This window comes from Drosophila subpulchrella, chromosome 2L (genome assembly GCF_014743375.2).
Source record: "Drosophila subpulchrella strain 33 F10 #4 breed RU33 chromosome 2L, RU_Dsub_v1.1 Primary Assembly, whole genome shotgun sequence".
Lineage (NCBI taxonomy): Eukaryota > Metazoa > Arthropoda > Insecta > Diptera > Drosophilidae > Drosophila > Drosophila subpulchrella.
This window is the reverse complement of record NC_050610.1, coordinates 5979765-6007466: the sequence shown is the minus strand read 5'-3', so window position 1 is coordinate 6007466 and position 27702 is coordinate 5979765. Positions and strand designations below refer to the sequence as shown.

The 27702-nt window shown below is 38.8% G+C and overlaps 2 protein-coding genes across 9 annotated transcripts in view; one reads left to right on the top strand and one right to left on the bottom strand.

Annotated features, from left to right (window-relative positions):
- Positions 1–498: 498 nt before the first annotated feature.
- On the top strand, positions 499–26748 carry LOC119546016. 7 transcript variants are annotated; one of them, XR_005219157.1, is made up of 7 exons: positions 499–1103; positions 3331–3715; positions 4313–4428; positions 4489–5010; positions 7130–7289; positions 8954–9038; positions 9549–9725. XR_005219157.1 is itself a non-coding variant. In XM_037852028.1 (6 exons), exons 1-6 carry the CDS (start codon positions 771–773, stop codon positions 26731–26733), a joined length of 1563 nt encoding a protein of 520 aa, XP_037707956.1. In that variant the 5' UTR covers positions 499–770; the 3' UTR covers positions 26734–26748. The 7 variants fall into 7 exon arrangements, 6 of the variants coding, with proteins under 6 accessions (XP_037707956.1, XP_037707954.1, XP_037707955.1 ...); XM_037852028.1 differs by lacking the exons at positions 8954–9038; positions 9549–9725 and adding an exon at positions 26687–26748; XM_037852026.1 differs by lacking the exons at positions 8954–9038; positions 9549–9725 and adding an exon at positions 8151–8377.
- LOC119546015 (neural cell adhesion molecule 2) overlaps positions 14143–27702 on the bottom strand; it is a 49222-nt gene continuing 35662 nt past the window's right edge. The window contains exons 9-13 of one of the 2 annotated variants that reach the window (XM_037852022.1): positions 26725–26862; positions 23465–23629; positions 23254–23313; positions 22157–22243; positions 14143–16511 (exon numbers count right to left, since the gene is read on the bottom strand). In XM_037852022.1, the coding sequence (XP_037707950.1) occupies positions 15757–16511; positions 22157–22243; positions 23254–23313; positions 23465–23629; positions 26725–26862 (1205 nt within the window). In that variant the 3' untranslated portion in view covers positions 14143–15756. The remainder of the gene's footprint in view (positions 16512–22156; positions 22244–23253; positions 23314–23464; positions 23630–26724; positions 26863–27702) is intronic. The other variant, XM_037852023.1, reaches the window with a different exon arrangement.

The window sequence follows — 27702 nt, the reverse complement described above, 5'->3', positions numbered from 1 at the left end:
ATTAAGATCCATAGGATTTTTAATTAAACATTTTTTTATATTTATTTAATATGATTTTTATCAATAAAATTGTATTGTTTTAAGAATTATGTTAATTTTTAATAATTTTAAGTCACTATTTAAAAAAAAAAAAATAAATTTGGATTTGGCTTAAAACTAAGATCAAATTAAATATATATCATAACTTTAAAAATCTTATTTTAGGGATCTTCACATTTTGTTGTAGTCATTTTGAATGAGTTGAGTTATAACTATTATTTTTTTTAACATTATCCAGCCGATCTTGATCCGTTTTTCTGAGTGTGGGAGCGGGAAAGCTCAGCAACAGGTGAGCTTGCTGAGCGGACCAATTGGCAGTGGAACGCCGACTGAGCGCGCCTTTGAGCCGAGCTTTCCGCTCTGAGCCAAATGTTTTTTCCTCTTCTACTTGTGTGTGTGTGTGGGTTTCTGTGGCTGTTTTTGTTGCTGGGCGCGGCAGCGGCGGCAGTTCGACGTGAACTCGCGAGCGGCCAACACGTAAGCGGCGCGTTGTGCAGCTGGGGAAAAAACAACAAAGAAAACAACAACAACACTAACCAACTCGATAATAGGCAGCGGCGCAACTGAAGTGTGAATCCATATTGAGGTTATGTAACAATATATAGTAAAATCGCGAAAACAAAACGCAGCTGCATTTCAGTCAGGTCACACGCTCACCTGTGCAAAAAAATAGAAAAAAACACCGACAATTCCAAGCACGCGCTAACGTTTAAGTTTATTACGCATTCGCAATGGAGGACGGGAAGGTTCCAGCGCAGGCGCAGCCGCAGTCGCAGCCGCAGAGTCATCCTTTGGAGGACGTTTCCCTCAATGGAAACGATGACGACAAGCAGACGCCCAAAAATTGGGTTAAATTCGACGATGAGGCGGACAGCGGTGAAAAAAACAATAACAGTAACGACGGCAATGCCACACAGCAACCACAACAACAACAACAACAACAGCAGCAGCAACAACAAAACAAGTTAACTCTGCCGCCGCCACCGTCGGTGGTTAGTAGCAACAACAACAGGCGGGCGCGCTCGCGCAGTCCGTCCGCAGCAACAACAACCACACCTGTCCAGGTAAGTAACCCACTCTCTCTCTCACTCCACCTTTCTCTCTCGCTCTCTCTCTCAATGGTGACCCAACGCAACGAAACGCATTCCAATGCAAGTCAGGCCCTTGTTGGCCCTCTCTTTCGCACACCCGTTTGGCGGTACAGGAAACACTCGAAGTAGTGAAATTAGTGATTAAAAACTGGTCATAATTACTAAAAACCTTAGAGTTTATTATTTACTGTAGAATGTTTAGCAAAAAATATTTGCCATATGAAAAATGCCAAATATTTGCACATTCGCTTAGCGGTACAATAAATACTCAAACTAGTGGAATTTACAAAAGTTAGCAAATACTCGAAGTCAAAAAACTATCATAAGTGCAACATCTAACATTTCTAGAACTACATTTCAATACATGATTCAAAATAATAACATTTCTTTAAAATGTTTTACTAAAATATACAGTTATTGTTAGAAGATGGAAACAAGTTCTGAATTTTTAGGTAAGATGACGCAAGAAATAATAAGGTTGATTGCTCAAATCAAATGGTGTCTATACGTTTTTCAGAGAAACGATTTATTTAAATCACAATTGTATTTAATCAATGAGCATGAAATTGGCTGTAATTTATTCCTCCCTAATAATTGAATAATTTTGAATATTTTGAACAGAGAGTTTCTACTTTTAATTTGTTATTTATATAACATTTTACTTAAGAATGTGACTTTTATGCATGATAAATTAAGATATTTGAAACTGGATACTCTTCACTGCTATCTGTTTCAAAGTTCCAATGTGAATTGTTTATATCACTTTCTCAGAACTTGTTAAGATTTGTTTAATTTAGTCTTCACTGTAGTTTTTCTGATGCCGCTTAATGGAGTTGTTATGTGAAGTAGTGTTGGTTCTTAACTTTCTTCTGCTTGATTTTCGGAACGTTGCACGCATGACAAATGAAGTTGGGGCCCAGCTGAGAGTTAAATCTGAAACGGGTCCCATCCGGTGATAAACTCTGACTCAACCTACCTTCACTTGCAATGTTTTTTGTTTGTTTGCTTGCCAACAAGTCACAGAAGTTCTCTTCAAAGATGTTAACCCATATTAAAGAAGATTTTTTCTCACACGTTTAGTATACTCTGATTCAGTTTAATAAATTTTCGAGTGATCCATTTGGTTATGTTCAGTTAGAGTTTCTTCAAAGAATTGTTATTATTATAAATTTGTATTTATTCACTAGACTTGCCCAGTTTGAAAAAGGTAAACAAAATGGGTACTTCAATGCCAATATGCGATTGTTGAAATATTTCACCTGCCATGCTGGTAACTTTACTTTTCACCGTAAATATTTATCATTTATCTTTGTATATTTTATTTCGCTCCCTTCGGAGCTTGTCAACAGACTTCGGCCTTCAATTACTGACACCCCGACACTTTCGTTTTAAAAATGATTACAAGCGATGGAATAACAGTGTAATGTGATTGGTATGATGTAACTAAAGAATACCTTGAAAATGAGAGTTCCAAAATAGCAAATGCTATACTTACTATAAGAAGGGTAAACGTTTCTATAGCTTTCCTTTTCTTGGGATCAAAAAAACATTAGTCACAGACATACATAGGTATATATAAACAGCAAACCTTAACTAATGCCAGACGTGTGACATATGAACTAGGTTTCAGCAATATTTCCTTAACTTATCTTTTATGTATCTTAGATTATCTAATTTGAATAGTTTGCATGGGAGCTTACTTAAATGAGAATATTAAATTGCCCAAATTTGTCTTTGTTTGGTTGGCTTATCGGAGAAGATAGAGAATCACAGAGGCCAAGAAGTTTGGAATTAGTGCACCCAGAATAAAATATTAAATTATACCTAAAGACCATTGGCTTCTACTTAAAGCAGCATGCCATTTAAAAGCTAAACAAAAACTAATAAATCGCATTCGGCTTTTCAATGGCAGTCACCTTTTGAAGTCAGTGGATTGCCTTCGCAAATCCACTTTTGTCAACTGAGAACGTGCCCTGTCCCAAATTGTTTTCAGTTCGCTGTGCAATTGTAGGCGAACTTATAGATATAAGTTTCAAGTGAGCTTTAAGAGCCTGACGACAAATCAATAGAATTGATTTTCCTCGACCATTTGCATAATTTTCTTTGCGGCTGTCTGGCCAACGTCTGACCCTTGGGGCCGTAGTCGACTTAAGGGCAAGACCGTTGCATTATTAACCCAATATTCTTGGCCACTTCGCAGCGCCCGGCCGTTTCCTCGACCACAACTGCGACGCCGGGAGAGGGGCAGGTTCAAAACCCCTTGCCGGATGTGGCACCCGCTGTTTTGACAACCGAGAGCACGCACGTTAATCTGAGTGCATCCGGCAGTGGCATTGTCAGCGGAGCAACTGCAACTGCCAGTGGATCTGCATCTGCATCTGCGGCTGGCCCGGTCCGACACCCCGCGCAGCTAATAAACCAAAAAGCCTCCGCTGCTCCCTCTCCATCGCCAGCCGCAGCGGCATCTTCTAGCCATCATCATAATGGAGGTGGCGCCAACGGCACTGGAATTGGCCAGCCGGCGGATCAGGGCTCCGGGATGCGCACAATCGAACTGTCGACGGGCCGCATCCGCGAGGGATTCGGTGAGTGATTGTTAAGATATCTCTTTCCCGGAAAAAGGATTTTAAATGCTTGTTTAATAAATTAGGATAAGGTTTTTTGTACTCTTTAGCCATTTCAGTCTACAATCATGAAAATATTTGCATATAAATATTATTTGCTTTGTCTAACTATTAAAATTAAAATAAATATTGAACTATAAGTTTTATATTATTATACAATATCATATCATCATCATATTAAAAGATGTTTAAGCTGGCTAGAAATTTAATTACTTTATATCGAATTTTTTTATTGGGAATGCGCACAAGCCTTGTATCAAATTTTATTGAGAAAGAGTAGTAGATACTATTTCCCAAAAGATAACATATCAGGCCTTGTTTGGTCTATACTATTGCAATGAAACTGATTTAGAATGCGTTTACCATCCCACTTTTAATTGCTATTTCACTAATAAAACGAAGCCGTTTAAAGCATACCTTATAAGAACTCACTGAAAATGGTTACAAAATGATTAAAGCAAAGAATGAAATTAGTAACTAATGATATTACTAATATAGATAACTTAAACTAAACCTTAAAACTAATTTATAGATTTGATTATCATTCTTTTTTGGCAGCAAATGGCGATGTTATTGTGACCCTACTGCCGGCCAACACCAAGTGGCCCTGGATAACACCTGCCATATTCCGGCCGGAGTTGGTGCCCGAGGAGCTGATGGCCCAGGGCCTGACGGTGAGCATGGCTGGCAATAATAATCAAAATATATCTTAACAGTTAACCGTACATCCCCAGCTCACCGTGGAGGACTATGTGAACGCGATGGAGACGCTGGTGAACGACTACCGCTTCACCGTGTACAACATCTGCTACAAGCGCATCCTGGTCTGCTGGATCCTGTTCGCCTTTGCCGTGCTGTTGGCCCTGCTCTTCTCGGGCCTGCAGGGCGTGGCTCTGTTCGCCCTGGGCGTGGGATGGCTTTTCCTCAACGCGGCGGCCATCTTCGTGTGCATGTGGGTGAAGTTGCGCCTGTCACGGGGCCTGGAAAAGTGCCTGGCCCGGGTCAACCGGCAGCTGATGCGCCACAAAATCCTGCTGGTGCTCGACGACCGGGGTCGCATCTCGTGCCACAAGGTCAACCTGTGCTTCATGTACTTCGATGCCACGCAGTGCGTGAGCTTCCTGAACGAGTTCCTGGAGCACACGGAGCAGACGGGCGGCGATGCCATCAAGGCGGGCTGGGAGGCGAAGTTGGACATTGACCTCAACGACATTGTCATCCAGGGCAGCCAGCCGGTGCGGATGCCCCGCAAGCAGGTGAGCAGGAATACCAAGTTTCGAAAGGGGATTGTTCTTAGGTGGTAGGGGTAGTTGACATCATCTCCATCTCCCGGGAACGGGATCGCACCAGCAACCCAAAACCCACATCTTGCTCTCTCTCACTCACGCCCCTCATGATCCAATGTCTAACTACTCCCTTTAGGCCGTGGCCCAGGAGCTGTTTCTGAGCTACCTGCAGCGCTGGGGCAAGGACTTCCTGCGCCGCCGTCTGGATTGGACCGTCCAGGAGGCCGGCGTCCACGAGACGCCCCGCCATCTGCAGTCGTCGATCTGCCCCTGCCAATACGAGGAGGAGTTGTTGCGCAACAAGATCAAGATCAGCCTGCAGCACCGCCACTGCTGCGGCATCAACTGCATGGGCTGCTGGCTCTAACCCCTGACATGTAATCCTCAACATATTTCGTTTCCTAGCTGGCCGAGAATCTATTAAATTGTTTAGCCAAAAATGAGAACGAGTTTATTTTATTGTTAGATTCTATTTCACAGCCACATTTGCAATTCGGCGATACAAGAGTTTGTTCAAAATATAATTCTAAGCAAACCTAACTTAACTAAATCGAAAGTGCCTAAGTAATTATTAGTTTTCTTTTTGTTTAAAATATTAAGACACTCACAATGTAAAGTAGTATACATTTTCCTAAATTTCAAATAAAATTAATATTTATTTTGCATATTCTTACATGTAAAATTTAAATTGAATTAAAATATTATTACTGACTTTGATAATAATTTGTGACATTTATGTGTCCCTATGTAAAATTAGTTTCTGTAGATTATATTATTTCAGTAACTTGGTAATTTTTTGTTGACCCAAAATTTATTGGCATTTCTTTTTTCTAATTTTTTTTATTATAAAACCCAAAAGTAATGATTATTTCTTAGTTTAATTTCTTGTATCCAAAATAATGATTATTATACCCGTTACTCGTAGAGTAAAAGGGTATACTAGATTCGTCGGAAAGTATGTAACAGGCAGAAGGAAGCGTTTCCGACCCCATAAAGTATATATATTCTTGATCAGGATCACTAGCCGAGTCGATCTAGCCATGTCCGTCTGTCCGTCTGTCCGTCTGTCCGTCTGTCCGTCTGTCCGTCTGTCCGTCTGTCCGTCTGTCCGGATGAACGCTGAGATCTCGGAAACTATGAGAGCTAGGCTATTGAGATTTGGCGAGCAGATTCCTGAGCTTCTTACGCAGCGCAAGTTTGTTTCAGTAGAGTGCCACGCCCACTCTAACGCCCACAAACCGCCCAAAACTGTGGCTCCTACAGTTTTGATGTTAGATAGAAAATTTTAACTGAAATGTATTAGTCTTGTCCATACCTATCGATTGACCCAAAAAAAATTTTTCTACGCCCACTCTAACGCCCACAAACCTCCCAAGAAAAAAAGCTATGACGTCAGAGCCAGACAGTGCGAAATGTTTTTACGCGTGTATGTGTGTGTATGTAAATAGTTGCCGGCCGAACTTAGCGGCAAAGAGAAAAGCACTGCCGGCGCTCAGAGAGAGCAAAGTGCGCGGCTAACTTATTCTATTGAACAATGAATTTGTCACGCCTACCCTAACGCACACAACGCTTAAATCTGTCTTCCGCCGGTAGGTGGCGCATTTAAATCTCGCTTTGCTGCTTGCATATCTCCATTTTCCTTTGGTCGCTTAAGCTGAGTAACGGGTATCTGATAGTCGAGGTACTCGACTATAGCGTTCTCCCTTGTTTTTGAGTTTAAAAATATAACTCATTTGGATTACGGTCCCTGTTTAAAATAATAGAGTTAAATTTCAATCATTTATGATAAGTATTTGTGTTAAGTTAAAGTACTAAACATGTTTTAAGTCCTAGAAGTTTAAAATTTTGTTTATTTTTGTAACATATTGGTTTTAATGGATGTTATCCGTGTAAATTTCTGTTGCTGCCGCAAAGTATGCAGTAGCCCTAGAATGAACCATCAATGCATCGATTGCAATGTACTAAACTATTCTCATTCCTCATCCGACTACCATGCCCCACGTTCCTAACCCCACTCACCTGCACCAACCATCTGCACCCTATCTGTTTGCCCCGTGTCTCACCACCCGATCTCCCCGAATCTCCGCAGGAGCGCGGCCTGCAGCTGTTCCTGCGCTACGGATCCCGCTGGGGGATGGAGGCCCTTCGGGGTCTCGTGGACGTAACCCCTCTGGAGCCGGGACGCCACTGCGGACAGTTCCAGTGCCCCTGCCAGTACATCAAAGAGCACCTGCAGTGCAAACCGCGAGGCAAGTTCAAGTGTTGCAATTTAGTCCATTGGGTGATGGCATCTGAGCGCTACGGCAGCGACAACTAAGGCTTGTTGTGAATGTCTGTGTGCTGTAACTGTAACTAAATGAATTTACCAAGAGGCTTTGTGTGAAACCCATGAATTTACCAACCTAATTAACTTATATCCTGAGCTAGCTTGTACAATAATGCAGTTGCGGGGGAAAACATGATATGCTAGCGGATTTATAATCTTTCTTTTCCGCCTTTTACGCCAAATGATCAACTCTCTTTCGTTTCAGATGTTAGCCCCTAGGGCTGAGGCGAAGTTTGGGGGTCCTTGGTATCTCTCTCTCTCTCTCGTTCTATCCCTACCTCCTACTCTTCTTTATAAACCTAATACTATATATGTGTGCTAAATTAACCCAAACAAATATTTCTAAATTTTTGATCAACCACGTTTCTTTCATGCTTCCCAAATTGTACACAAAACAGTTGCCATAAACAGCATTGGCCAAGTAGTTTGGACCCGGTTCCCCTTGTTTGGTGGCTAGAGACTTAGCAGGTTGTTGGCCCCAAAAATATCCAATTCCCCACACGATTTCAATTGGTGAAACACTGAAATACTAAGCCGTTTCGATATTATTATTTCAAAAAGATAATGCTGCTTATTATATTTATATGTATCAAATGCAAGCGAATGAATTTATAACCTAAGACTTGTACAAATTGTCTTTATAAAGTACGTACTTGCTGGTGTCACAAAAATAAACGTCAAAAATATATATGCCTATGTGTGTGATTAATTGTCAGTCTTTTATTAACTGTCATCCGTTGCTTAATGATTTTTTATGTTAACTTTCGTTAAACGCCTCTTACAGGTTATCCATGTGGTTGCATTGTCTATGGTTCGGATCCCAGTTTTCAGTATCGTTACTAGATGTGTTGTGCCTCATTTTATCATTTAACCCAACTATCGGAACTCATTGTGTGTTCAAAATGTGCAATTTATAAATTGAATTGAATGTAAGGTGTACTTTATAAATAAAGAGTTCTTACGCATTTTCAGGTTTTCTTCAAAACCTAATAATTGCAGAAACTGCTCAAATCTTTGTATAACATATTTAAATTGTAAAGGCTGGAAAATTAATTGCACAGTAATTTGGGTAAATATTTAAAAATATAACGAGTGTCTTATGTGCATTTCCAAATATCAAAATTGGCTAACATGTATTAAAAGAAGTAACCCAAATCTTTTTTATCTTCATTATATTAATTGAGTCCTTAAAGTGCTGATAAAAATCTACACACCACAGCTTAGGTGACCTTAAATGTAAGTTTCTTAAATTCAAGGACCTACCTTTATGACATGCACTGTTCTCATGTGAAGCTCCGATTTCTCATTTTCTCTCCCCATATTTTGGGGTTTTTGTGGGCCATGTGCCAGTTTAACTATTATTGCATTATTTTTATTGCATAATTCAACTTAATGTTTTGCCGCATTTTAGCCACATTCGCGTTCCACAAACTGTGGCAAAAGTTTGCCGTTGCGAGAATCGCCCATTTGGTGGTGTTGCATGTGTAATGAGTCATTAACACATTGCCGCATTCGGGACATTCCATTTTAATGCACGTCGGCCACTTAAATGCCTTAATTTTAATGACATCTCTGCATTCAAATTAGGTGCGAGGCGATTGTATCTTTGCTAACTGCAGATTCTCAGATTTCCTGGGATATATTCCTGCAGGAATATTCGTAACCCAGGAGGGTAAGTATAGTTCTTGGGGGCGATTTGAAACGATACCTAAACCAGCAGCAGTACTCTCACGAACCTAACAAAATTAAAAACAAAACCCGATTTCACGCTCCAATAAAACAAATTTAAACTCTTGCGGCAAAGGCGGCGTGTGGCCAGAATGCGCCATTAAATTCCCCCTAAAAACCGAAAACAAAAACCCAAACTCAGACCCATTTGCCGTGAAACTCTCGAGGAACTCGTTAGGCCAACTGCACTCCAATCGACAGCGAGTCAAAAGAGGTGCAGCCCGTGGCCAAAGGCATTCTGGCACCAGGGGCGCGTAAACTAATCGCAAACAAACAAACAAACAAACACTCGAGTGCTCGAACCCACACACAATCATTACGCTCATTCCGGATCCAAAAAACCAGATCCCAGATCCGGGGCTCATCAAAGTTTCGCTAGTTCGCTGGCTGCCAGTGCTGCTGCTGCATTTTTCGGAAATTCAATTCATTTGTGTAATTTTCATTTGAATTACAGCCATCAAAAGTACCATGGTTAGAGGAAAAGGGGGCGGCCATTCCGGTGGGCGTGGCTAGCGCTGATGGGCCGCACTTTGAGCGGTTTACACGGAGGAATGCGAAACTGGTTTCTCTAACTGGTGCCTATTTAAAATAAGATTTCGTTGAATTGTTTTTAACTTACTATAGCTCAAGTAAATATTTTTTTATCTTATAAGCCCTTTTATTTTAATAAAGATTTTTGTTGTCATATTAACTCAAGGAATATCTAATAGAAAAATTATTTTTTGTTATGGTTATTATTCAATGTTAATTTTGAAAGCAGTTATTATCTAAGGTTTTAGACACGGTTATTTATATTATAATTTTTTCTATCTCTATATTTTTATTAAGTAACAATTATATTTTAATAAAACATTACTACTAATATTAAATTATATTGCACCATTAACCCTTTTAAATTGAATAAATTATTATGAAGTTGCTCTTTGTAATCCAGCGAACTTACACTGAACAAATTGAGTTAGAGTATTCAACCAATCAGGAAGTCATTTTTTGGCTATTCCCAAATCGTTGTTATTTTTTGTTTTGTCCGTTTTTTTTTGTTTGTTGCTTTCGACTATTTTTTCCTCCTGTCGACGCTGCCGTCGTCGTTTTTGAATTTATTTTGCGGCTAAAACTTTAATTGAGTTTTAAACCATTTTGCTGGTCTGCCCCGATCTCCGCCTCCGCTTCCACTGCATCCGGATTGTTTATGTGTATTTTTTGTTCCCCAGACAGGGCGGGACGAAAAGGGGGCATGGCCCAGCCTTTGAGTGATGAGTTTGGGCTGTAAATGTTTTCCTTTCTGTTTTTTGGTTGTTCTTGTGTTCCTTTTTCTTTCAGGTTGGTGGGGAGGATGCATTGCTTTCCAACACTTTAATCTTTTTTCGATTTTTATTTGTTAGTTTTAGTTTTATGCCCACTTTGCATTTTAAGCGCAGGATGTTTTGAATTATTCTCCTTCCTTAGGGTAGAAGTTCTGTTTATTTAACCGTGTAATTTGCACAAAAAATATAGTGCTAGAAAAAGAAGTTCAATTTTAATGGAGGGGTGGATGTTGAAAATTTATGAAGAGTGTGGGTAAATGAAAATAAAAATACAAATAAAATTGACTTGTATCCCTTTTATTCAAAGCCAAAATAAATGAAAGCTAATGGAATCCAAAATAGTCAAAAAATGGCAGACCCATATTTCACTGAGACCACATATAAAGCAATAATAATACAAATTATAAGTTAACAAATTTTAAAAAGTAAATACAATTTTTAAAAGCCCCTATTTATCACCCTTTTATGACCTGAGATATATTCTCAAAATGTTGCATTCTTCTTTTTTAATGTCACTGGACTATCCTGAACGCAAACCATTAACAAACAGTGCTGGCCCCGCACATACACTCTGGCTGGAGTGTATGCATTTGCACCTCTAATAAATATGGCATTAAATCCTTTTTGACAACAGGCACCGGTGAGATAGCGAATAGGGTGGCCGGGCCATCTATCATCATAAAAATAAACCGGACAGAGACCAACAGGAACGTGCTGTCTGCCCCTTTCGCCGCAGTGGCTATAAAACATTAAACATGAAATCGGTGGATGGGCTCGTATGGGATGGGTTCGGATAGGATGGAATGGGAGGTGCTCCCGTTGGCTCCCTGGGCCACAATCAACATCATTAACGCGTGCTCTAAAAGCCATTTATTTAGTGGCCCAATGCGGACAGGCTGAGCCATGTTAAAAATGCTCAAAGGCCATCGAGTGTGGGAAACTATAAATTCAACGCTTTTAGCATAATTGCCGGCGCATGTGCGTGTCGCTCTGGAACAGAGAGGCTCGAACTCGAGCGTTATGATAAGTGGCCGCCAAAGGATGTGAGCGTCAACACTGGCGAACGTTAAGTTATGCCCTCCATCCGGCCATTACTCGCCCGAATCCTCGTGTTGGTTTACCACTCATATTGCCCTGGTAATTGCCATCGACCTCCATCGCTCCAGACCTTTGTCAAAACATTATACAGCTTAATAAACTCAGGCGGCCCAGAGTTTGCTGGCCGGCTGTTTAACCCTTCTACGACATAAAAACACTCGAGTGGGTAAGGGCAAAGTCAAAGGCACTAACACTGGATATTTATCGTTAGTCTAATCGAAGCAAATCAGGTCAAAACGGGTGGGCAGGGGAAACGGGCTCAATGGGGCGTATGCGTGATTTATGCGTTTCAGGTCTGACTTAATTGCCGCAAATATGCGTGCAGACCCAGTGATAATAAACATGGCTCAAGGAAGATGGATGCGAAGGAGAAGTGACTGAAAGTGGTATTATATTTCTTCATCAATATTTTTTATTCGAGCTTATATGAGCTGTGATTTTCACCTCAATTACCATATGTTGTTAGGGCATGTTTAGAGCTTGAGTGCAGTCTAATGCAGTTAAGGTTAACAAAGGTCTAAGCATTTTGAAGAAAGGTTTCCTTTTTTTGATAGGAATATATGTAGAATAATACAAAAACGAGTTATGCCTTAAACAGTTTAAATTTATCAATCCTTTATTGAATATGATCAGATTCGCCGGCTCATACCTGTACAGCTCATGTGTTCACTTGTCTGGGCCAACAAGTGAGCATCCAGAAATGCAAACAAACACATGGCCATTCACAATCACGTGCTCGGAAAAAAGTCGTCGACGTTTGTTCCTCCTTGGCCATTTTTTCTCTCACCCTCTTTGCAGTCGGCAACGCTTATGTTGACGCAGATTTAATTACAATGTTGGTGCTGCATTCACGTTTATGCCACTGCAACTTGGACTCAGCAGTCGTCCTTGTTATGGCAGTATGTGTAAACAACCGCCAGCTGGAGTGGAATACCCCCTGGTAGGGAATAGTAGCTGCCGCCTTTGTTTAACAACAAACACCCTGAGCGCCGAGCATCCACACATACGACTCCGCCATATCCCGTCGTTTTTGGTCTGCCCCGGCTGACGCTACTTTCATGCACTTTACAAATTGAATTTTCCACTTGCATTCGTCCCAGGATTGCTCCATTCGCAGCAGCCCCGTGGAAGACAAGGGGGACCGAGTTAGTCTGACAACTTAGTTACCAACACCTTTTAGCTACCTTTTGTTGCACGTGAACCAGGGCTTTTTCTTCCAGTTCACATACACATGTGTTTGGGGTACTCACTGATTTGCAAGATTGTGTTCTGTTGTGCCTCCATTATATTTTAATACACTGATAAAAGACGAAGTAGGCCCAAGGATTTCATATTTAATTTAAATATTTCTAATTTCTTACTAAATTGTGTTCTATTGTGCCTCCATTATATTTTAATACACTGATAAAAAGCGTAGTACTTGTAAGTCCAAGGATTTCATATTTTTTGAAATATTTTTTGGAATGTACGGTTTTTAATTTACTTTAAATGTGAAAATATTTAATTTAACAATTATAACTAATATTAATATTTTAAAATTCGAATTTAATATAAATCTTTTGTTTTAAATGTCGTACAATATTTAGATTAAACATGACTAACATACTTACTAATATTTTCTACCTTGATTTAAGTATTTTCAAATTAAATTAAGCCATATAAGATGTTTTATGTTCTTTTAATTAGTTAAAGTATTTAATACGAAATTTGCAATTCAATATGCATATATTTAGTTTTACTATTCTATTTTTTATCAGTGTATAAAGAACAAAGATGATTCTGAATATAATGTTGACTTTCTACAGTAACATTCATACTTTAACATTCAAACTGTATCATTATCTTTCCAAGGTAAAATTGTTCAAAAGGAGAACAAAGCCGATACTTTTTTTAGCATTTTAAAAATTTTATCTCAACAAATGATGGCTATTTGTTTTGGCCCCCCTTCCAGCATAAGTTATTTCCTTCAGCAAAATGGCAGAGAACGAGATGAAAATGACGACAATAAGTCGTTCATTTGGCATGCCCCATTCTGCCTTTGCTAATTGCATGGAAATTTCGCTCATTTCCACTCCAAGGCATTTCAATGGCAGCCGCAACAATTTCAACAGAGGTAGAAGAAGCTGCAACAATGCGTATAAACAAGCTGCAACAAATAATGAAGGAAAATCGGTTTGGCCTGGTTTTAAATAAAGTCTGTGCGTGTGTTGGCATTTACTCTCGTTTTCTCTTATGGTGGCCTTGCTTCTGTTTTTATCCATCATGTTTCCTTTTTTGCTTTTCCTAATTTGTTAAATGTGGGGGCAATTAGGTGCTTTTCCAGGAGAGGACTAATTGCCTCCCCTGTTTTACAAAATGGTATTTAAATTTATTATACTTGCAAATCTATAGAATGTGCAAGTTAATATACTTACGAAAATAATACACCTATTTGTATCCAATAATCGAAACACCTTTTCCTACCTTTATCCTTCTGAATCCAGGCCTGTACTCACCAGCTGCATTTTATTTCATTCTTCTGCTTGGTTACTTGCGGAAAATTGGATAGTTGTCTGCTACCCGGAAGCAGGATGGTTTCATTGCCGCAAAATAATTCAAGGCTGCAGGTTGTGTTGTCCTTGAAAGGGAACTATAGTAACAATGGGCTGGGCTTGTTTTTTTGGTTTTATTTTTGCTGCAAACTTTTGCGTACATTTACATACACATATGTCACATAGATATGCCACTTATTCACATATATAGAGCTCAATACATATATTTATTTGTTATAGCTATCTTAGGTGTTATGTATAATATTCCGACATTATATTTAGTTTTTCTGAGCTTCTTAAGTAGGCTTAAATAAATAGGTCTCATTTCATAACTGCAGAATTTGGTTGCGTTTCCTTTTTGTTAGTCCTACATATAGATATATATTTTATTTAATTAACGCGTTAACATTGATTTCAACTTGTGTAGATTAATGTGGTAGATTTATTTACAAATGCAAACTGAAGCACATTAATAGCTTTGTATTAATTATTTAATTTTTTCAATAGGGCCACATAGCCTTAGAGAGAAATAAACATTTATAGGTTTACATATACGTAGTTTTCTTTCATATGTACAGCGTAGTTTCTTTAAATTCATTTAATACTCTTTTATGCTTATACTATTGAGATATTTACATTTAAGGGGAGTATAAAAATGATCTAATTAAATTGTCAACAACAAGATAAATAATAAAAGAAAAAAATGTAAATCAATGTGGTATTCATGAAACATATTAATTATTACATGTTTGGTTTGCTCATTAATATCTTTAAATTATATAAATTAAATGCAGTACAAATCAAATTAATTGAATAAGCCTATATTGTTAACAGCATAATTTTTCTTTGACAAAAAATGGCCAAACTGTTTCAATTGTATTTTTAGATTCAACTTTATATCCAATAAATTACTTATATCAACACTTTTTTGCTTTGCTATGTTGTGGTTCACATTTTTCTTTTTATCTTTTTTGCTTTGTTTTATAATTATGCTAAATTTACTATGTAAATTCGCTATGTATGAGTATGCGTAAATACTTTCATCTAAATGCAAATTTGATTAACCGTTTTTCACTTTTTTGCCATTCCTCTTTTGCATTTTTTTGTGATCTATAATTAATTTATTTCCATTTAATTGGATCTATTATGGTTTTTACATAATGCAACATTTTGTATTCTGCTGTGGCTTCGAATGTGTGTGTGTTCTGAACGTAAACCTTAAGAATACTATTTAATTGTTTTGAAAGTATAACAAATTAAACATACATCTCTTTCTTTTAATTCTCAATCAAAATGGTAATGGCATTAATAATTATATTTTTACATTCAAAGGTCATAAAAACAAAAAAAAATGTTTCCAATACATTTTTGTAATGAAAAATGATTTGTATTTAACGACATTAATTTTGATACAAATAGGTACATTAAATTTTGTTTGACTTTCGATAAACACTGGAGCTCCATCGATTGCAGGATGCCGGATGTAGCTACCATTATTTCCTGCACATCAGCTGTCGCTCTTGGCCAGCTCGTCCTTAACATGATTTTCATTTTACGCTCTAGTATAAACATATCTATATCTGACTCTACCGGTGCAGCTATGTCTGGACTGCTTCTCTTTCGCCTCACTTCCTTATCCTGGTCCTCGTCTGGCCAAGGTTTGATTCTGTTCTTCAAGCTGCTTGTGCCCTAAATGAGTTTCTTTCTTGCCATTTGCAATTATTTGATTTCATCTCGAAAATTTCCGAGGGCTCAACATTTCGAGGGTGCTTGGCCTGGCTGGGGAGGTGTTTTTGGCGACAACCTTATTACCACCGATGGCCCAAAATGTGCACATTAAATGTTGCCTATGCGTCGCGCTAATAGAAAATGTTCCGATGTGGCGGCCGATAAAATGCAGTAGCACTGGCAGCCACCGAACAAAACAGCCAGCCAATATTACTATGCAAATGAGCATTGGCCACTGCCACTGCCACTGCCATTGACGTTGCCACTTCCACTTCCACAGCGATTGCCATAGGCGTTCGTGTTTCGAGTGCTGCGTTGACGCGCCACACGGCGTATGAGCAATGTGAAATATGCGCAATTGCCCCGCCCACATTGGTGGGCTGTTGGTAATGAAGTTGTTGCTGTTGTTGCTGCTGGTCTCCCCGCCCTGACTCCTCTCCTCCGTCCAGCATCCAGCGGCGGTATCGTTGTTGACAACGGTCTCCGGTGAATTCGGCCGGCTTTCCATATTACTCATACGCCACCGACTTGGCGCGACCGGCGATAACGTCGACAGCCAGAGAAAGCCCTGGGCCACCGCCGATGGCAAAGAACTCGATAAACGTTTGAAAATCCCAAATGATTGCGTTTTAATGCCGAGCATTATTTTAGCAAGTAGATTATGCTGCGCCAGTGAGCCTGCAGAATTGTGAAATGCTCCGGGGGGATTACGCACGGGCGTTTGATTGCTATCGCCATTGTTCCCACCATGGTTGCCTGAGGAGCAAAAGAGACAGACAGAGACAGAGGGAGAGAGAAACAGGAGAGAACGAGAGGTAAAGCATGCAGTAATCAGTTTTTTGGTTAGTCGGGTTTATGTTTTCATTTATTTTGTGCGTTCGGCGAATGCCAAATTGGCACTGGATACATTATCATCACGGGTTTCGGGACTGGTTCTGGTTCTGGTCAGGATGAGAGGACCGTTGGTGGAGTGCCATCGAGTGGGATATGGATTTTGGGTGGCATTAAAGTAAATTGCTCTCCCCTGCCGGAAAGTGTGCTGTGCACTTAATAGACCATTGTGTGCGTGTGAGGGCTACTTTGCTGGTTAACTCATTGATTTTATGTCCCTGGCTTAGAGCGTCAATAGCTAAATGCTTTGGGGCTTATTAAAGAAGTTATTTTGTTATTTAAGTTGGATCAATGCAGGTACATATATTCTAGAAACTTCATATTTTTATTTTTGATCGAACTGAAAAATGTATAATGTTTTCGGAACTCAAATTATTTAGTTTATTAATTAAATTTTGGATAATGTAAGGTTTTTTAGGGTTGCTAATAATATATCAAAATATCGACAATTATTTAAAAAAATTATATATATACAAGGGTGGTCAAAAGTATTTTCACAAAAAAAAAGTTAAATATATTCATAATTTGAACTTACATCTTGTTAACTTTGGCATCAATGGAAAGGTAATTTAAATGCCGTTTGAATGATACAATACATTTCTTAACACATTCAGTACTTATTGAAAAGGACGAATTTTTGTGAAAATGTCCTTTTTGAACTTTTTTCCTCGACTTGAAAACTTAAATTTTTTGATGCAAAAAGTTTCTTCAAACAAAAATAATAGTAAATGCAAAAAGAATTTTTCAAAAATCATTTTGCTTATATTTTTTATGATTTTTTAAAGGTGACATTGTCGGAAAAAATTTGTATGAAAAAGAGAAAAATATGGCTAAAATGCATGTTTCTAAGCATTTTCAAAAAATCATAAAAAATACAAGCAAAATGATTTTTGAAAAATTCTTTTTGCAGTTACTATTATTTTTGTTTGAAGAAACCTTTTGCATCAAAAAATTTAAGTTTTCAAGTCGAGGAAAAAAGTTCAAAAAGGACATTTTCACAAAAATTCGTCCTTTTCAATAAGTACTGAATGTGTTAAGAAATGTATTGTATCATTCAAACGGCATTTAAATTACCTTTCCATTGATGCCAAAGTTAACAAGATGTAAGTTCAAATTATGAATATATTTAACTTTTTTTTTGTGAAAATACTTTTGACCACCCTTGTATATCGTGATATGTTTTTCGGATTAATACCAAGAATGCGATGTTTTATTGGATATTTTTTTAATATATTTGAGTTGGTCACATTAAATCCATGCCCAACCTACCTAAAATAGCATTACAAAACCTGGTTACCCTAGGTTCCTTCACAGCGGTGGACGAATAAATGCGTTGTTTGCGGTTCCCTTAGTCGGATATCCGATAATCACAAAACACAACGGATATTTTTAAAATTAAAACAGAAAATATATTGGAAGCTTTCTTTGAAAATCAATATTTTTTAAAATCAAATGTTGTTTTTTTTTTGGTAAAATAAAAAAAGTTCAAAGTGCTTTTACAACTTTTCATTAAGATAAAAATTTACGTGATATATTAAATATCTATAACATTTTTTTTTCAAAAAAGATATATTATCGATGCTATATTTTTAAACCCTAGTTTCTTAATGATAAATAACTGTTTATTTATTGCATTTGATCCCTTTAATAGTCTGTAGTCCTGTAGTCTCATTCCTAACAGTACTATTAATAAAAAAACACTTGAGCCAACGACTTCATTCCGCATCTTGACCTCCCGCCGTTGCCCTATTCACAGCTTTTTTTATATACACATATTTACCAGCACCGTTTTATAACGTCGTTGTACTTCTTTATACCGTCAAGACATTCGGACAGCGATTACTTGGCCATATTTCACCGCTCTTTGTCCGCCCTTTCCCTTTTTCCAGTTTTCCAACCCACAGCCCACTGTCTCTGGCTGATTGAGTGTCTTTGTGGCGCTTTCAACTGCTGTTGGTTTTTATGCACGTCATTGAACGCACTTTGTTGACCGCATGTCAATGTCGGATATATACGTATATATACAGGGGCAGTGGTCGGGAGCAGGAAAGCACAACAGTTGAAATCGGAGTTGAAGTTAAAATGAGGTCCACTTAAAAAATCATTCACTAATTGCAAAAACCCATCAATATCCTTCTAATTTTCGCCCCTTTGGGTACATTTTTCGGCGTGCAGCCCACTGTCATGGGGATGTTGATTGAGCAGGACCTGCGGGGCTATTAAATATATTTTATCTGCTTTTAATCTTTGGCTTTTGACTTTTCGTCGGCTGACCCCATAAATAACCACAAAGTGGGCTTTAAGAGCGCATTCCCTTGGCTCGGAATGGATTGTTTGTTGTGTGGGGTGAGGACGTTTCCACAACAGTCAGAGTCATAAATACAAAGTGATAGATGCGTACACTGGGAACGGGCTGGCAGACCCAAAGCAAAATTGAATTGTCTACGACAGCAATGGGACAGTGGAACCGATACCAATTTAAGCGTGCATTTTTATACGCAAAACCATCTGAAATCATTACGTTAAGTATGTGATGGGTGCGAAATCATTCGGGAATCCTTCCGATCCATAAGCCTACTTCAAAAGTGTTGCAACGGAAATCCCCCAAGATCCGACCCACATATGGATCCCGACATCACTTTGATTGTTTACCTTCGTCTGCCTGCTTAAAGCAATAGCAAAAAGGTGCCACCTATCCCCTTGGCATTTGATTGATGTCAGCGGTATACAGATTGAGGCGGAGAAAACAGACAGTCAATGCCCGCATTTACGCCTGATTGAGAGCACACTGGAAAGGTGTCAGCCCGACAGTCACACAATTTTGATGGCATATTTCATTTGGTGTGAGCCAATAAATATTTCCGTTTTGGCCCGGTTTATGCCTTCTTTTTTTGGCCTGGCCCGACCGTACCATTTTCGATATTTTATTTATAAGCCGCGGCGATTCGCGGAGAAATCAACGTCGAAACTGCCAATCGACAATCAATCAAAAAAAGCATTTCCCTATGGCATTTTGCGGCACACTTTGCCAGCCGTTTGTTTTGCATGCAGTTGAGTGTCAGCATTATTTTTATTCTCGTTGCAGCATCCAAAAAAGAAGTACTTTTGTTGTTTGCATAGAGTTTTATATCGACTTTTGTATGATTTAACTGCCATGAAAGAGACCAACAAATTAGTTAATTTTTGGAAAAGTGATTGTAGAATGATATCTGTTAAAAGAGGGAATTACTTTAGATCTTAGTAAAAGTTTTTTATCTATGATCGTGCACAGATTTATAAAATGGAAAAAATGTTTTCGGTGTTTTTTTTTTATATTTTAGACATTTTTGTTACTTTTAGGATATGAAAAATACTTTTAAATTTAATGTTATTACACTTTTATAAAATGTAAGAACATTTTAAAAATGGTATAAACGATAACACATTTTTATATATTTTAATATTTTGTAAGTTTTGGAAATGTTAATACCCTAGTTATTTTATCTTTTTAAAAGGTGTTCTTGCTTGACTTTTATATTTATAAAAAAATTAGTTTATAAAACTCTTTAATTTACTTTTCTTATAAAAGATAATATTGCTCTTGTGATAGACAGAACTAGTTTTCCCACTTATCTGAAACAACCATGTTTTATTTCCTAATTGCTTCTCAAACTCAGCATCTCTGGCTAAGCGTCTTCATTAAGTTTCCCAACCGCTGGGAGTTCCAAACTCCAATGTTGAATCAATAAAGTCAACGGCCCACTAGGAGAAAACCCTTCTTGCCTCCCACTAGCTCGATAACCCATCGTCTGAGCCGCTGCTACATCTGTAGACCCTCCCACAATGAACAGGCATTTTATCTGGTTTTTTGCAGTCTTTGCTTTTCTCCCTTTTTGGGGCTTGAAATGCACGAATGCCTCGGGAGCCAGGACTCAGTAGCGAAAATGGACAGGATCGGTGTTGGGTGGACGAGGGGGAGCCACGCACCCACTGAAGCAGTTTGGGCTTCAGTTCATTAGTGCAGTCGGTTGAATGGCATTTTACGGACGCGTGCCTTAAATAATTGCATTTTAAATGCAATAAACACAAGCAGGAATAAGTCCGAAAAAAAGGAAACCAGAATAATGCCAGTCAACTGGTCGGTCGTTTCGCCTGGTAAATCAGCAAGGATTAATTCAGCCTAGAGGCAGGCAGCAGAAAATTTGAAAATCCAATGTTTATGGCTAATTTGCTGGCAGCTGCGGTCGGGATTGGCCATATCTACTATCATATCCGGATGGTGTTCAACCGCCAAATTTGACAGCACATAAAACGAATGCAACAGGACACGTGTTTTTTTGTCCACACCTCCGATCAAAACACACATTCGCAAATACTAGATAGATGGGCAGCCAAGTGGACTTTGTCGTTGACATGGCCAAAATGTCAGTGTCAATCAACAATGTCGCTAGTTTTTATTGCTCTGGCCAACTTGTTGGTGTTGCTGTCGCCCTATGGCATTTTTATTGCTGCAAAATTTATTTGACTTGCAGCAGACGGGATCAACAGATCAACACCGAACCACAAAATCCAAAGCGACAGATACAATGGGGTGAAAGTCTAACATGGATTTAAAGTGTGGCAAAATGAAATACATTTTATTTGTATTCTTTGTTTTAGAAATGTTATTTTGGTATTATTTTAGGTTAAACGGTAATTAGAACAGATAACAAGGATTTAAGAGGGTTTTTAAAATCACCTACAATATAAAATAAAACCGCTGTATTTATTTCATTGCATACTTTTAGACACCTTTATCGGTTACTTAAACACTTGGGTGGTTTCCGAGGCCATTGGGTGGAAAAAATTATTTTCAAAATACAATAGTTCCCAAAACTACCTCCAAGAAATCACATTAAAGTCGTCTAAGATAAATTTTATCATTTTCAATGGGAGTAAAAAACCTTTATTGCCCTTTAAGGTTGCACTGTCCCTTCGTCCGTCATTCTTATTGAGAATTTCGTGATCTTTGTTTGCCAAAGTTATTGTGCTGTAAGCCCCATTTATTGCTTTTCCCGTCAATGCCTGTGGCACTTCACAAATCCAAGATGCCGGCAGCAGCGAAGTGCAATTTGTATTTGCCACGGAATGCGGATGAATGAAAATAACAACAAGGCAGCCAACTGAAAGCGTCATTTCGTATAGAACGAGGAAATTTAATTAAGTTTTAACGTTTGTAAACACTTGGCGCCCCGAAGGGCTGGCAATATTATGCGCAGTCCAAGTTTTCGGCCAAGAACATAGTCAAAAAAAAGATAGAAATTATGGGATCACACGGCGACGCACTTGAAATAGAATGAATGCCATGAAAGGAAAAATGCAACCACAAGGGGCAACTTTGGCCTCGCAATGTGCAAATATAGTAGGAAATGCAGCACGGTCCATAAAATGCCACCAAAGAAGAGATAACCATGGAAAAATGGGGGAATCGTGGTGATGGAGGGGCATTGGCTTTGGCACGGATAAAAGGTTGGATGGGATATAGTACTTACCTTGGGCACCGTCACGCCACTCCTCAACCCCATAATCAGGCAAAGCGTTAGCCGACTCAAATTTATTTCTATGACGTCTCTTGCCATCTTTATATTTTTTACACATTTTTAATTTTATGCAGCAAGCGTCAGTCAAGGAGCAGAGATATAGTTCAGGGAGAGTTCGGGATAACGCGGTACGTGAGTAATGGCGGTTGTTGTAGTCGGTTGTAGGTTGTTGGTTGTTGGTTGTCGGTTGTTGGTTGGAGAAGGGGCATAACATGAAAGAAATATTCAAATTAAGCAAGGTTTCGGGGAACAATGAAGAGAGAAGAAAAACAATATAAAAAAGAATTTAGTTATACACATTTAGGTACACAGATGCTAGGGGTAATTGTATGCTAAGGTATTTTTATTAAATTTTGCATTTATTTGCATTTAACAGCCCTTTGTAGGGGCAACAAAGCCGGAGAACAACCAACAAAGTGGAAATAAACGGAAACAGAAATTGCATGCAACTTTGACTTGATGGAGTCGAAACGAGAGGTGGATGGATGAGGAATGGGTGCGGTCTTATGTGGTGTGGTTTCACGATGATTGGTGTTTTCGGCTATTCGCGATGATTACTGTAATTAAGCCCCTTATCGGTTTCATTTATCAAGTCCACAACGCTTGTACACCGAAGCTAAGTGATTTTTCTAGCTACAATTAAAAAAAAGTTTGAAGAATCGCTCAAAACTTAATAGCCCAGAGTTTGGTCTGAAAAATGTTGATTTTTATGAAAATAAACAGAATGGTCTAGCCATTGTTGTGGCCTTCATGATTATTTGCCCCTTATGAACCAATTTAATGTATAGTGCTGACTGTGATTTCGTGCTTTGCAGTGCATAAAATTAAAAACCCATTATTGTGTTATATTATTCATGACCAAGCAAAAAAATTATGCTACAATGCTTATGGTTGAAATTTAATCAATTAGGGAGTTGATCGAATGGCCCTGAACTGGGCATAATGCAAATTGCAGCCATTTACCACATTAGCTCTTTAAAGCTCACATTGAACGGCAAACTTTAATAAGAGCTATGTAATTGATGGTTAATAACGATATTAACTCTTACCATAGCTGCGGTTGAGCAAGGACATCTCTGAAATAATGGCCGTTGTTGGTGTTGGCATTTCTGTAGGCAATCAAGGATATAGTCAGTATAATAAAATAATTACGTGAAGTAGTTTGTACAACTAAATCAATTTTGAGGCGAGAAAACATCCATTGCAATGCAATGTAGTAAAATAAAAAATGTAAATGAATGGCAATTCATATCCTCTTACCGTCCAGCTTTATATTTCCATCGGTTTCGCCCAGCGAGTTCTTCGCCACACAGCGATATGTGCCAAAATCGTTGGGACCAACGGCACGGATTTTTAACTTCATGTATTTTGTGTAACCGCTGACGGTTGATGTGGTCTCGTATTTATCGCCAGCTCTCGAGGTGTCTGAAAGTGCGAAAAATGCGGAAAAACCGTCAGTCGGCGGCGGCGATCCTTAAAGCGGGCGTGCCATAAATTACAGTGACAATTTCCCAGCAATAGCGTTATGGTTGGAAAATATATGTATGTAAGGGGAAAAAATCAATTAATTAATGTCACCTGCACTGGACTGCCCCACCGTAGCTGTTGTTGCTGTAACTGGCCATGTGCAGTGAAGTGAGTCGCTTTCTCAATCGGAGGACTCCAACTAATTACACCCCATACCACACCATACTATAGCACCCCCATCCCTTCAGCTGGTGTGTGTGTGTAATTAAAACTGGCGCAGTTCTTCAGCCATTTCCATGGCCATCGCCAACTAAAACTTTTCTCATTAATCAGTGAAAATCTAAAAGAAAAACTTTTGTTCTCCTGCCGTCTGCGGCTTTAATTTCGTTCCATTTCGTTTCGTTTCATTTCGTATTGTGTTGCCTACATTTTCGGGGCCCTATGCTATGTAGGGAAACTAGGAAAACGATACCAAGTAGCTGGCTGTAAGTAGCATTAAATATATAAACTTAATTTCCCTTTGATTGCTTGGCGCATTGTAAGGCGATATCGCATGTTACCCATACGTCATGTTGTCCTTTGTCTATGCCAGCGTGTGTGTTTGCGGGTTCCTGTGACAAATGTCTTTAGTTTTCCATGTTTTCTTTTCCGTCAGCCCCACACAATGTAGGAAAAACAATTTTCCACATAGCGCCCGACTTGCATGTGACCCGCTCCTGCGACTTCTTTTTATAGACCCAGTCACCTTTTGTGATACTTCTCCATCTCTCTGCACATGCCACAACTATCCGGAGACCCACATGTAAGTCCCTCCGACACGCAAATATATAATTTTTCTCATAATCATCGGCAGCGGCAGCAATTCTTTTCCCTGACTGCCAAGTCTTTCGAGAAACTTTATACTTTTAATGCACGCCGCATTAAAGGAAAGTTTCGGTTGCTTGAACTGCCTGTAGAATTGCTTGTCCTTCCTTGACTGGCTTACTATACGTTTTGAGATATATGGCATCTGCCGGAGACAGTTAAACGAGGGTCGTTTATAAACAAATATAAGTAAAACTTGATTTTAAATTTTATTTTCACACAAGGCATGGCAAGAACCAAATAATTGTAAATTAATAAGGGAACAAATTTCTAATAGGCAAAGTTTAATAAAGTTCTACAGAAAATAATACGTTTTTAAAATCCGGTCTCTCGACCTCGAAAGTCGGACTAGATCGATTAAATCTCGTTTTTCTTAAATCGCTTTATCTTGAAATACCAACTTGAAGAGACAAGTTATTAAAAAAATACCTACATACATTTATTGTTAATGGTCTAATAGGCATTATCTTCAAACTTTTCAAGCTACACCCAATACCGTACCTCACCTAATAGACAGCTAAAATGAAACTCTATGGGAAGCGGTTAAAATTTATTACCTAAACTTTAGGGGGCTGTTAGCCATACATCATGACCATGGCTTTCATATCTCATATCGTAGTTCGCATTTTCCTTGCTGTAGTTTAGTCTGTCGCCTGTGCGTGTGTGCATATGAAATGTGATATTTCCGCCTCCGAATTTTCTACCTGGCCATAGTTTTGCCTTTGATTTGGCCATGGCTATGTCTTCCTTATCGAACAAACAAAGTGACATTTAAGCATAAAATGAAACCGAATGACAGTCCATCAAAGGCTTCTCTATATTTAGCTCAATTTTATGCATATGGGCTGCCATCAATGAGTCATGGGTGCTGGCTTATATTGGATCGAAAGTTTGCTTAAAGGCTGTTGGAATTGCAAAGACTATTGAGCACTATTTTTGGTTTCCCATTTGGAAAACTAATAACTTGGTCGCCCCAGAAAAAAGTGGACATCACCCTTGAAAATTTGTGGAACATAGAATATCCGAATAATTATATTTATTTCCGTTTTAAATTGCCTACATTGCAAAAGTTCCGGCATTCAATTTGTATTGTTGCATATCTCCACATCCCTATGATATTTTGGCACCCATGAAAATATGCCAGCCAATATGATTGTGTTTAAATAATTTCCGCAACAAAATAATATTTTCTGACAGTTTCCATTTTGGTTATTCAATTTGTGCTGTGCATCGGGAATTGCTTATTTATTTCCTGTTGGAATTGCCCCTTTTCACCGCATCGTATATGTTATTTATTAGTTTTGATTATTTCAATTTTGAACATATTTAATTTGGATTGCATTTTGAGAGCTGTGAGGTTAATTAATATTATTGTGAATATTATTATCGGACGGATTGGTATGCAACATCAACATAAAGTTGAGGTTTATTTTTGAATTTGAAAGGACTACAAAAATCGATGTATTATGTATGTGTTTAGTTTTAGAGTAAATACTAGATTATGCCAATTTAAACCTATGCAGCATTAGTTATTTCTCTTTAAGCATGATGCATATTCACCGCACGAGGTGATTTTATTGGATCTGGGGTTCAGATCGTTCTGACACGTTTCAATCTCCGTCTGGCCTCAACTTTTCGGCTTGCTCTGAAAACTGTCCGGTGTCAATCAAAAGAGAACTGTTAAAACGTCACCCCATAAAGACGAGACACTTTAAGGCAGCCCAGTTCAAAGTGCCACAATGTCTGTGCCTCGTGTGCGGCCATGTATGTAAATGTGAGTTTTAAGCCTGTCACACTGTACATACAGGCAACGCATTTTATGGCGAACCACTGCACGGGAAAACATCCGGAAACTTCCATGTAAAATAATAAAAAAAAGGACACCACATCAACATTCACTTGCACTCCCTTGCATCTGAAAAAGCGAAATAAACGGGATCAGCTCAACTGAGGTTTTCGCTTTTACGCTACTGATGCAAGTTTTCATTTTGCTTTCCTCTCTGGCATTCCCCATGACAATTTTCCGCGGACCGGACTTAAGCGAGTCTGAGGAGTCTGAGGTATTGGCATGCATGATGATTACATTGTAAGCTTATTTACAAACGTTTTCCACTTAATAAATCTGCCTCTTTTACTCGCTTTTATTTACAGGCCCTGCTTCAGAGGACCGATTCACGGCCCTAACTTACCCGATATGATCATATCACCACGCTCCGTAGTCCAATAGTTAATGGATGCTGGATAGGCCTCGGTGTGGCACTCGAGAATAACATCTTGACCCAGATAAGCTCCCTCCAGCTGGTTCGGAATGGAGAGCATTGGCGGAACTGTATGCGATAAAGGTTTAATATATAGTTCAGAGTTTCGGTACAGTTAAATAAAATAGTGTTAAGCTTAAGATATATTCGTTAAGTCATTTCCACCTAAAGGCTCTTTATTTACCTATACCCATATCAATAAAGCCTTTTGTTCTCTTTTACTTATATATCATGCATTATATTGCCTATATGGTGTGTTTGCATTACCATTTCAAAGGTTTGCTTTTATTTCAGACAGATATTTAGCCTTTCCTGTCAGCTTGATTCTCTAGAAAATAATCCACTTTCATTATCTTGAAATGGAATCCATTATCCCATCAGCTGCAGCATACAACTACAGCCTTGTGCAAGAGCCCTTTTTAAGAGCCCATACCAGTCCTACCAAATACGTCACGGACTTTCATCAGCTCTACGGCACCATCCGAGTTTTACCGAGAATTTTGCATACCATTTTACGTGAGTTTACAAACTGTTTTTGGATTAAAATGCACTCAGTCATTAAAAGTGCGCCTGGGAGCGAGTGATTGTGTCTGGGACATGGCCGTCCATCTGGGCAGGGTGTGTGTGCGTAAATAGCTTTTGTTGCCGCTGTTGATACTAACGGGGAAATGGCTATTTGTGGGTGGGGATGTGTATATGCCCCCCTTCCCCGCCCCACCAGCCCCACCCGCAGTAACAACAAAAGCTGCTCTGCGAATGTTGAACGCATTTTGGCCACGCACACATCACGGGGGCACAAAATAACACCTGCCGACAAACCAGCAAACAAACAAACAAACGCCCACAAACAAAGTGAAATGAGCGCAGTGCATCAGGATTTCCAGGATAGTGATGGTAGCTGGGGAAAAC

Excerpts from the sequence above, each read along its gene's own strand:
- LOC119546016 (XM_037852024.1), top strand. The coding sequence starts at position 771 with ATGGAGGACGGGAAGGTTCCAGCGCAGGCGCAGCCGCAGTCGCAGCCG. Across the intron at positions 1,104-3,330 it reads CAACAACCACACCTGTCCAG|CGCCCGGCCGTTTCCTCGAC; the intron begins GTAAGTAACCCA and ends GCCACTTCGCAG. Across the intron at positions 4,429-4,488 it reads TGATGGCCCAGGGCCTGACG|CTCACCGTGGAGGACTATGT; the intron begins GTGAGCATGGCT and ends GTACATCCCCAG.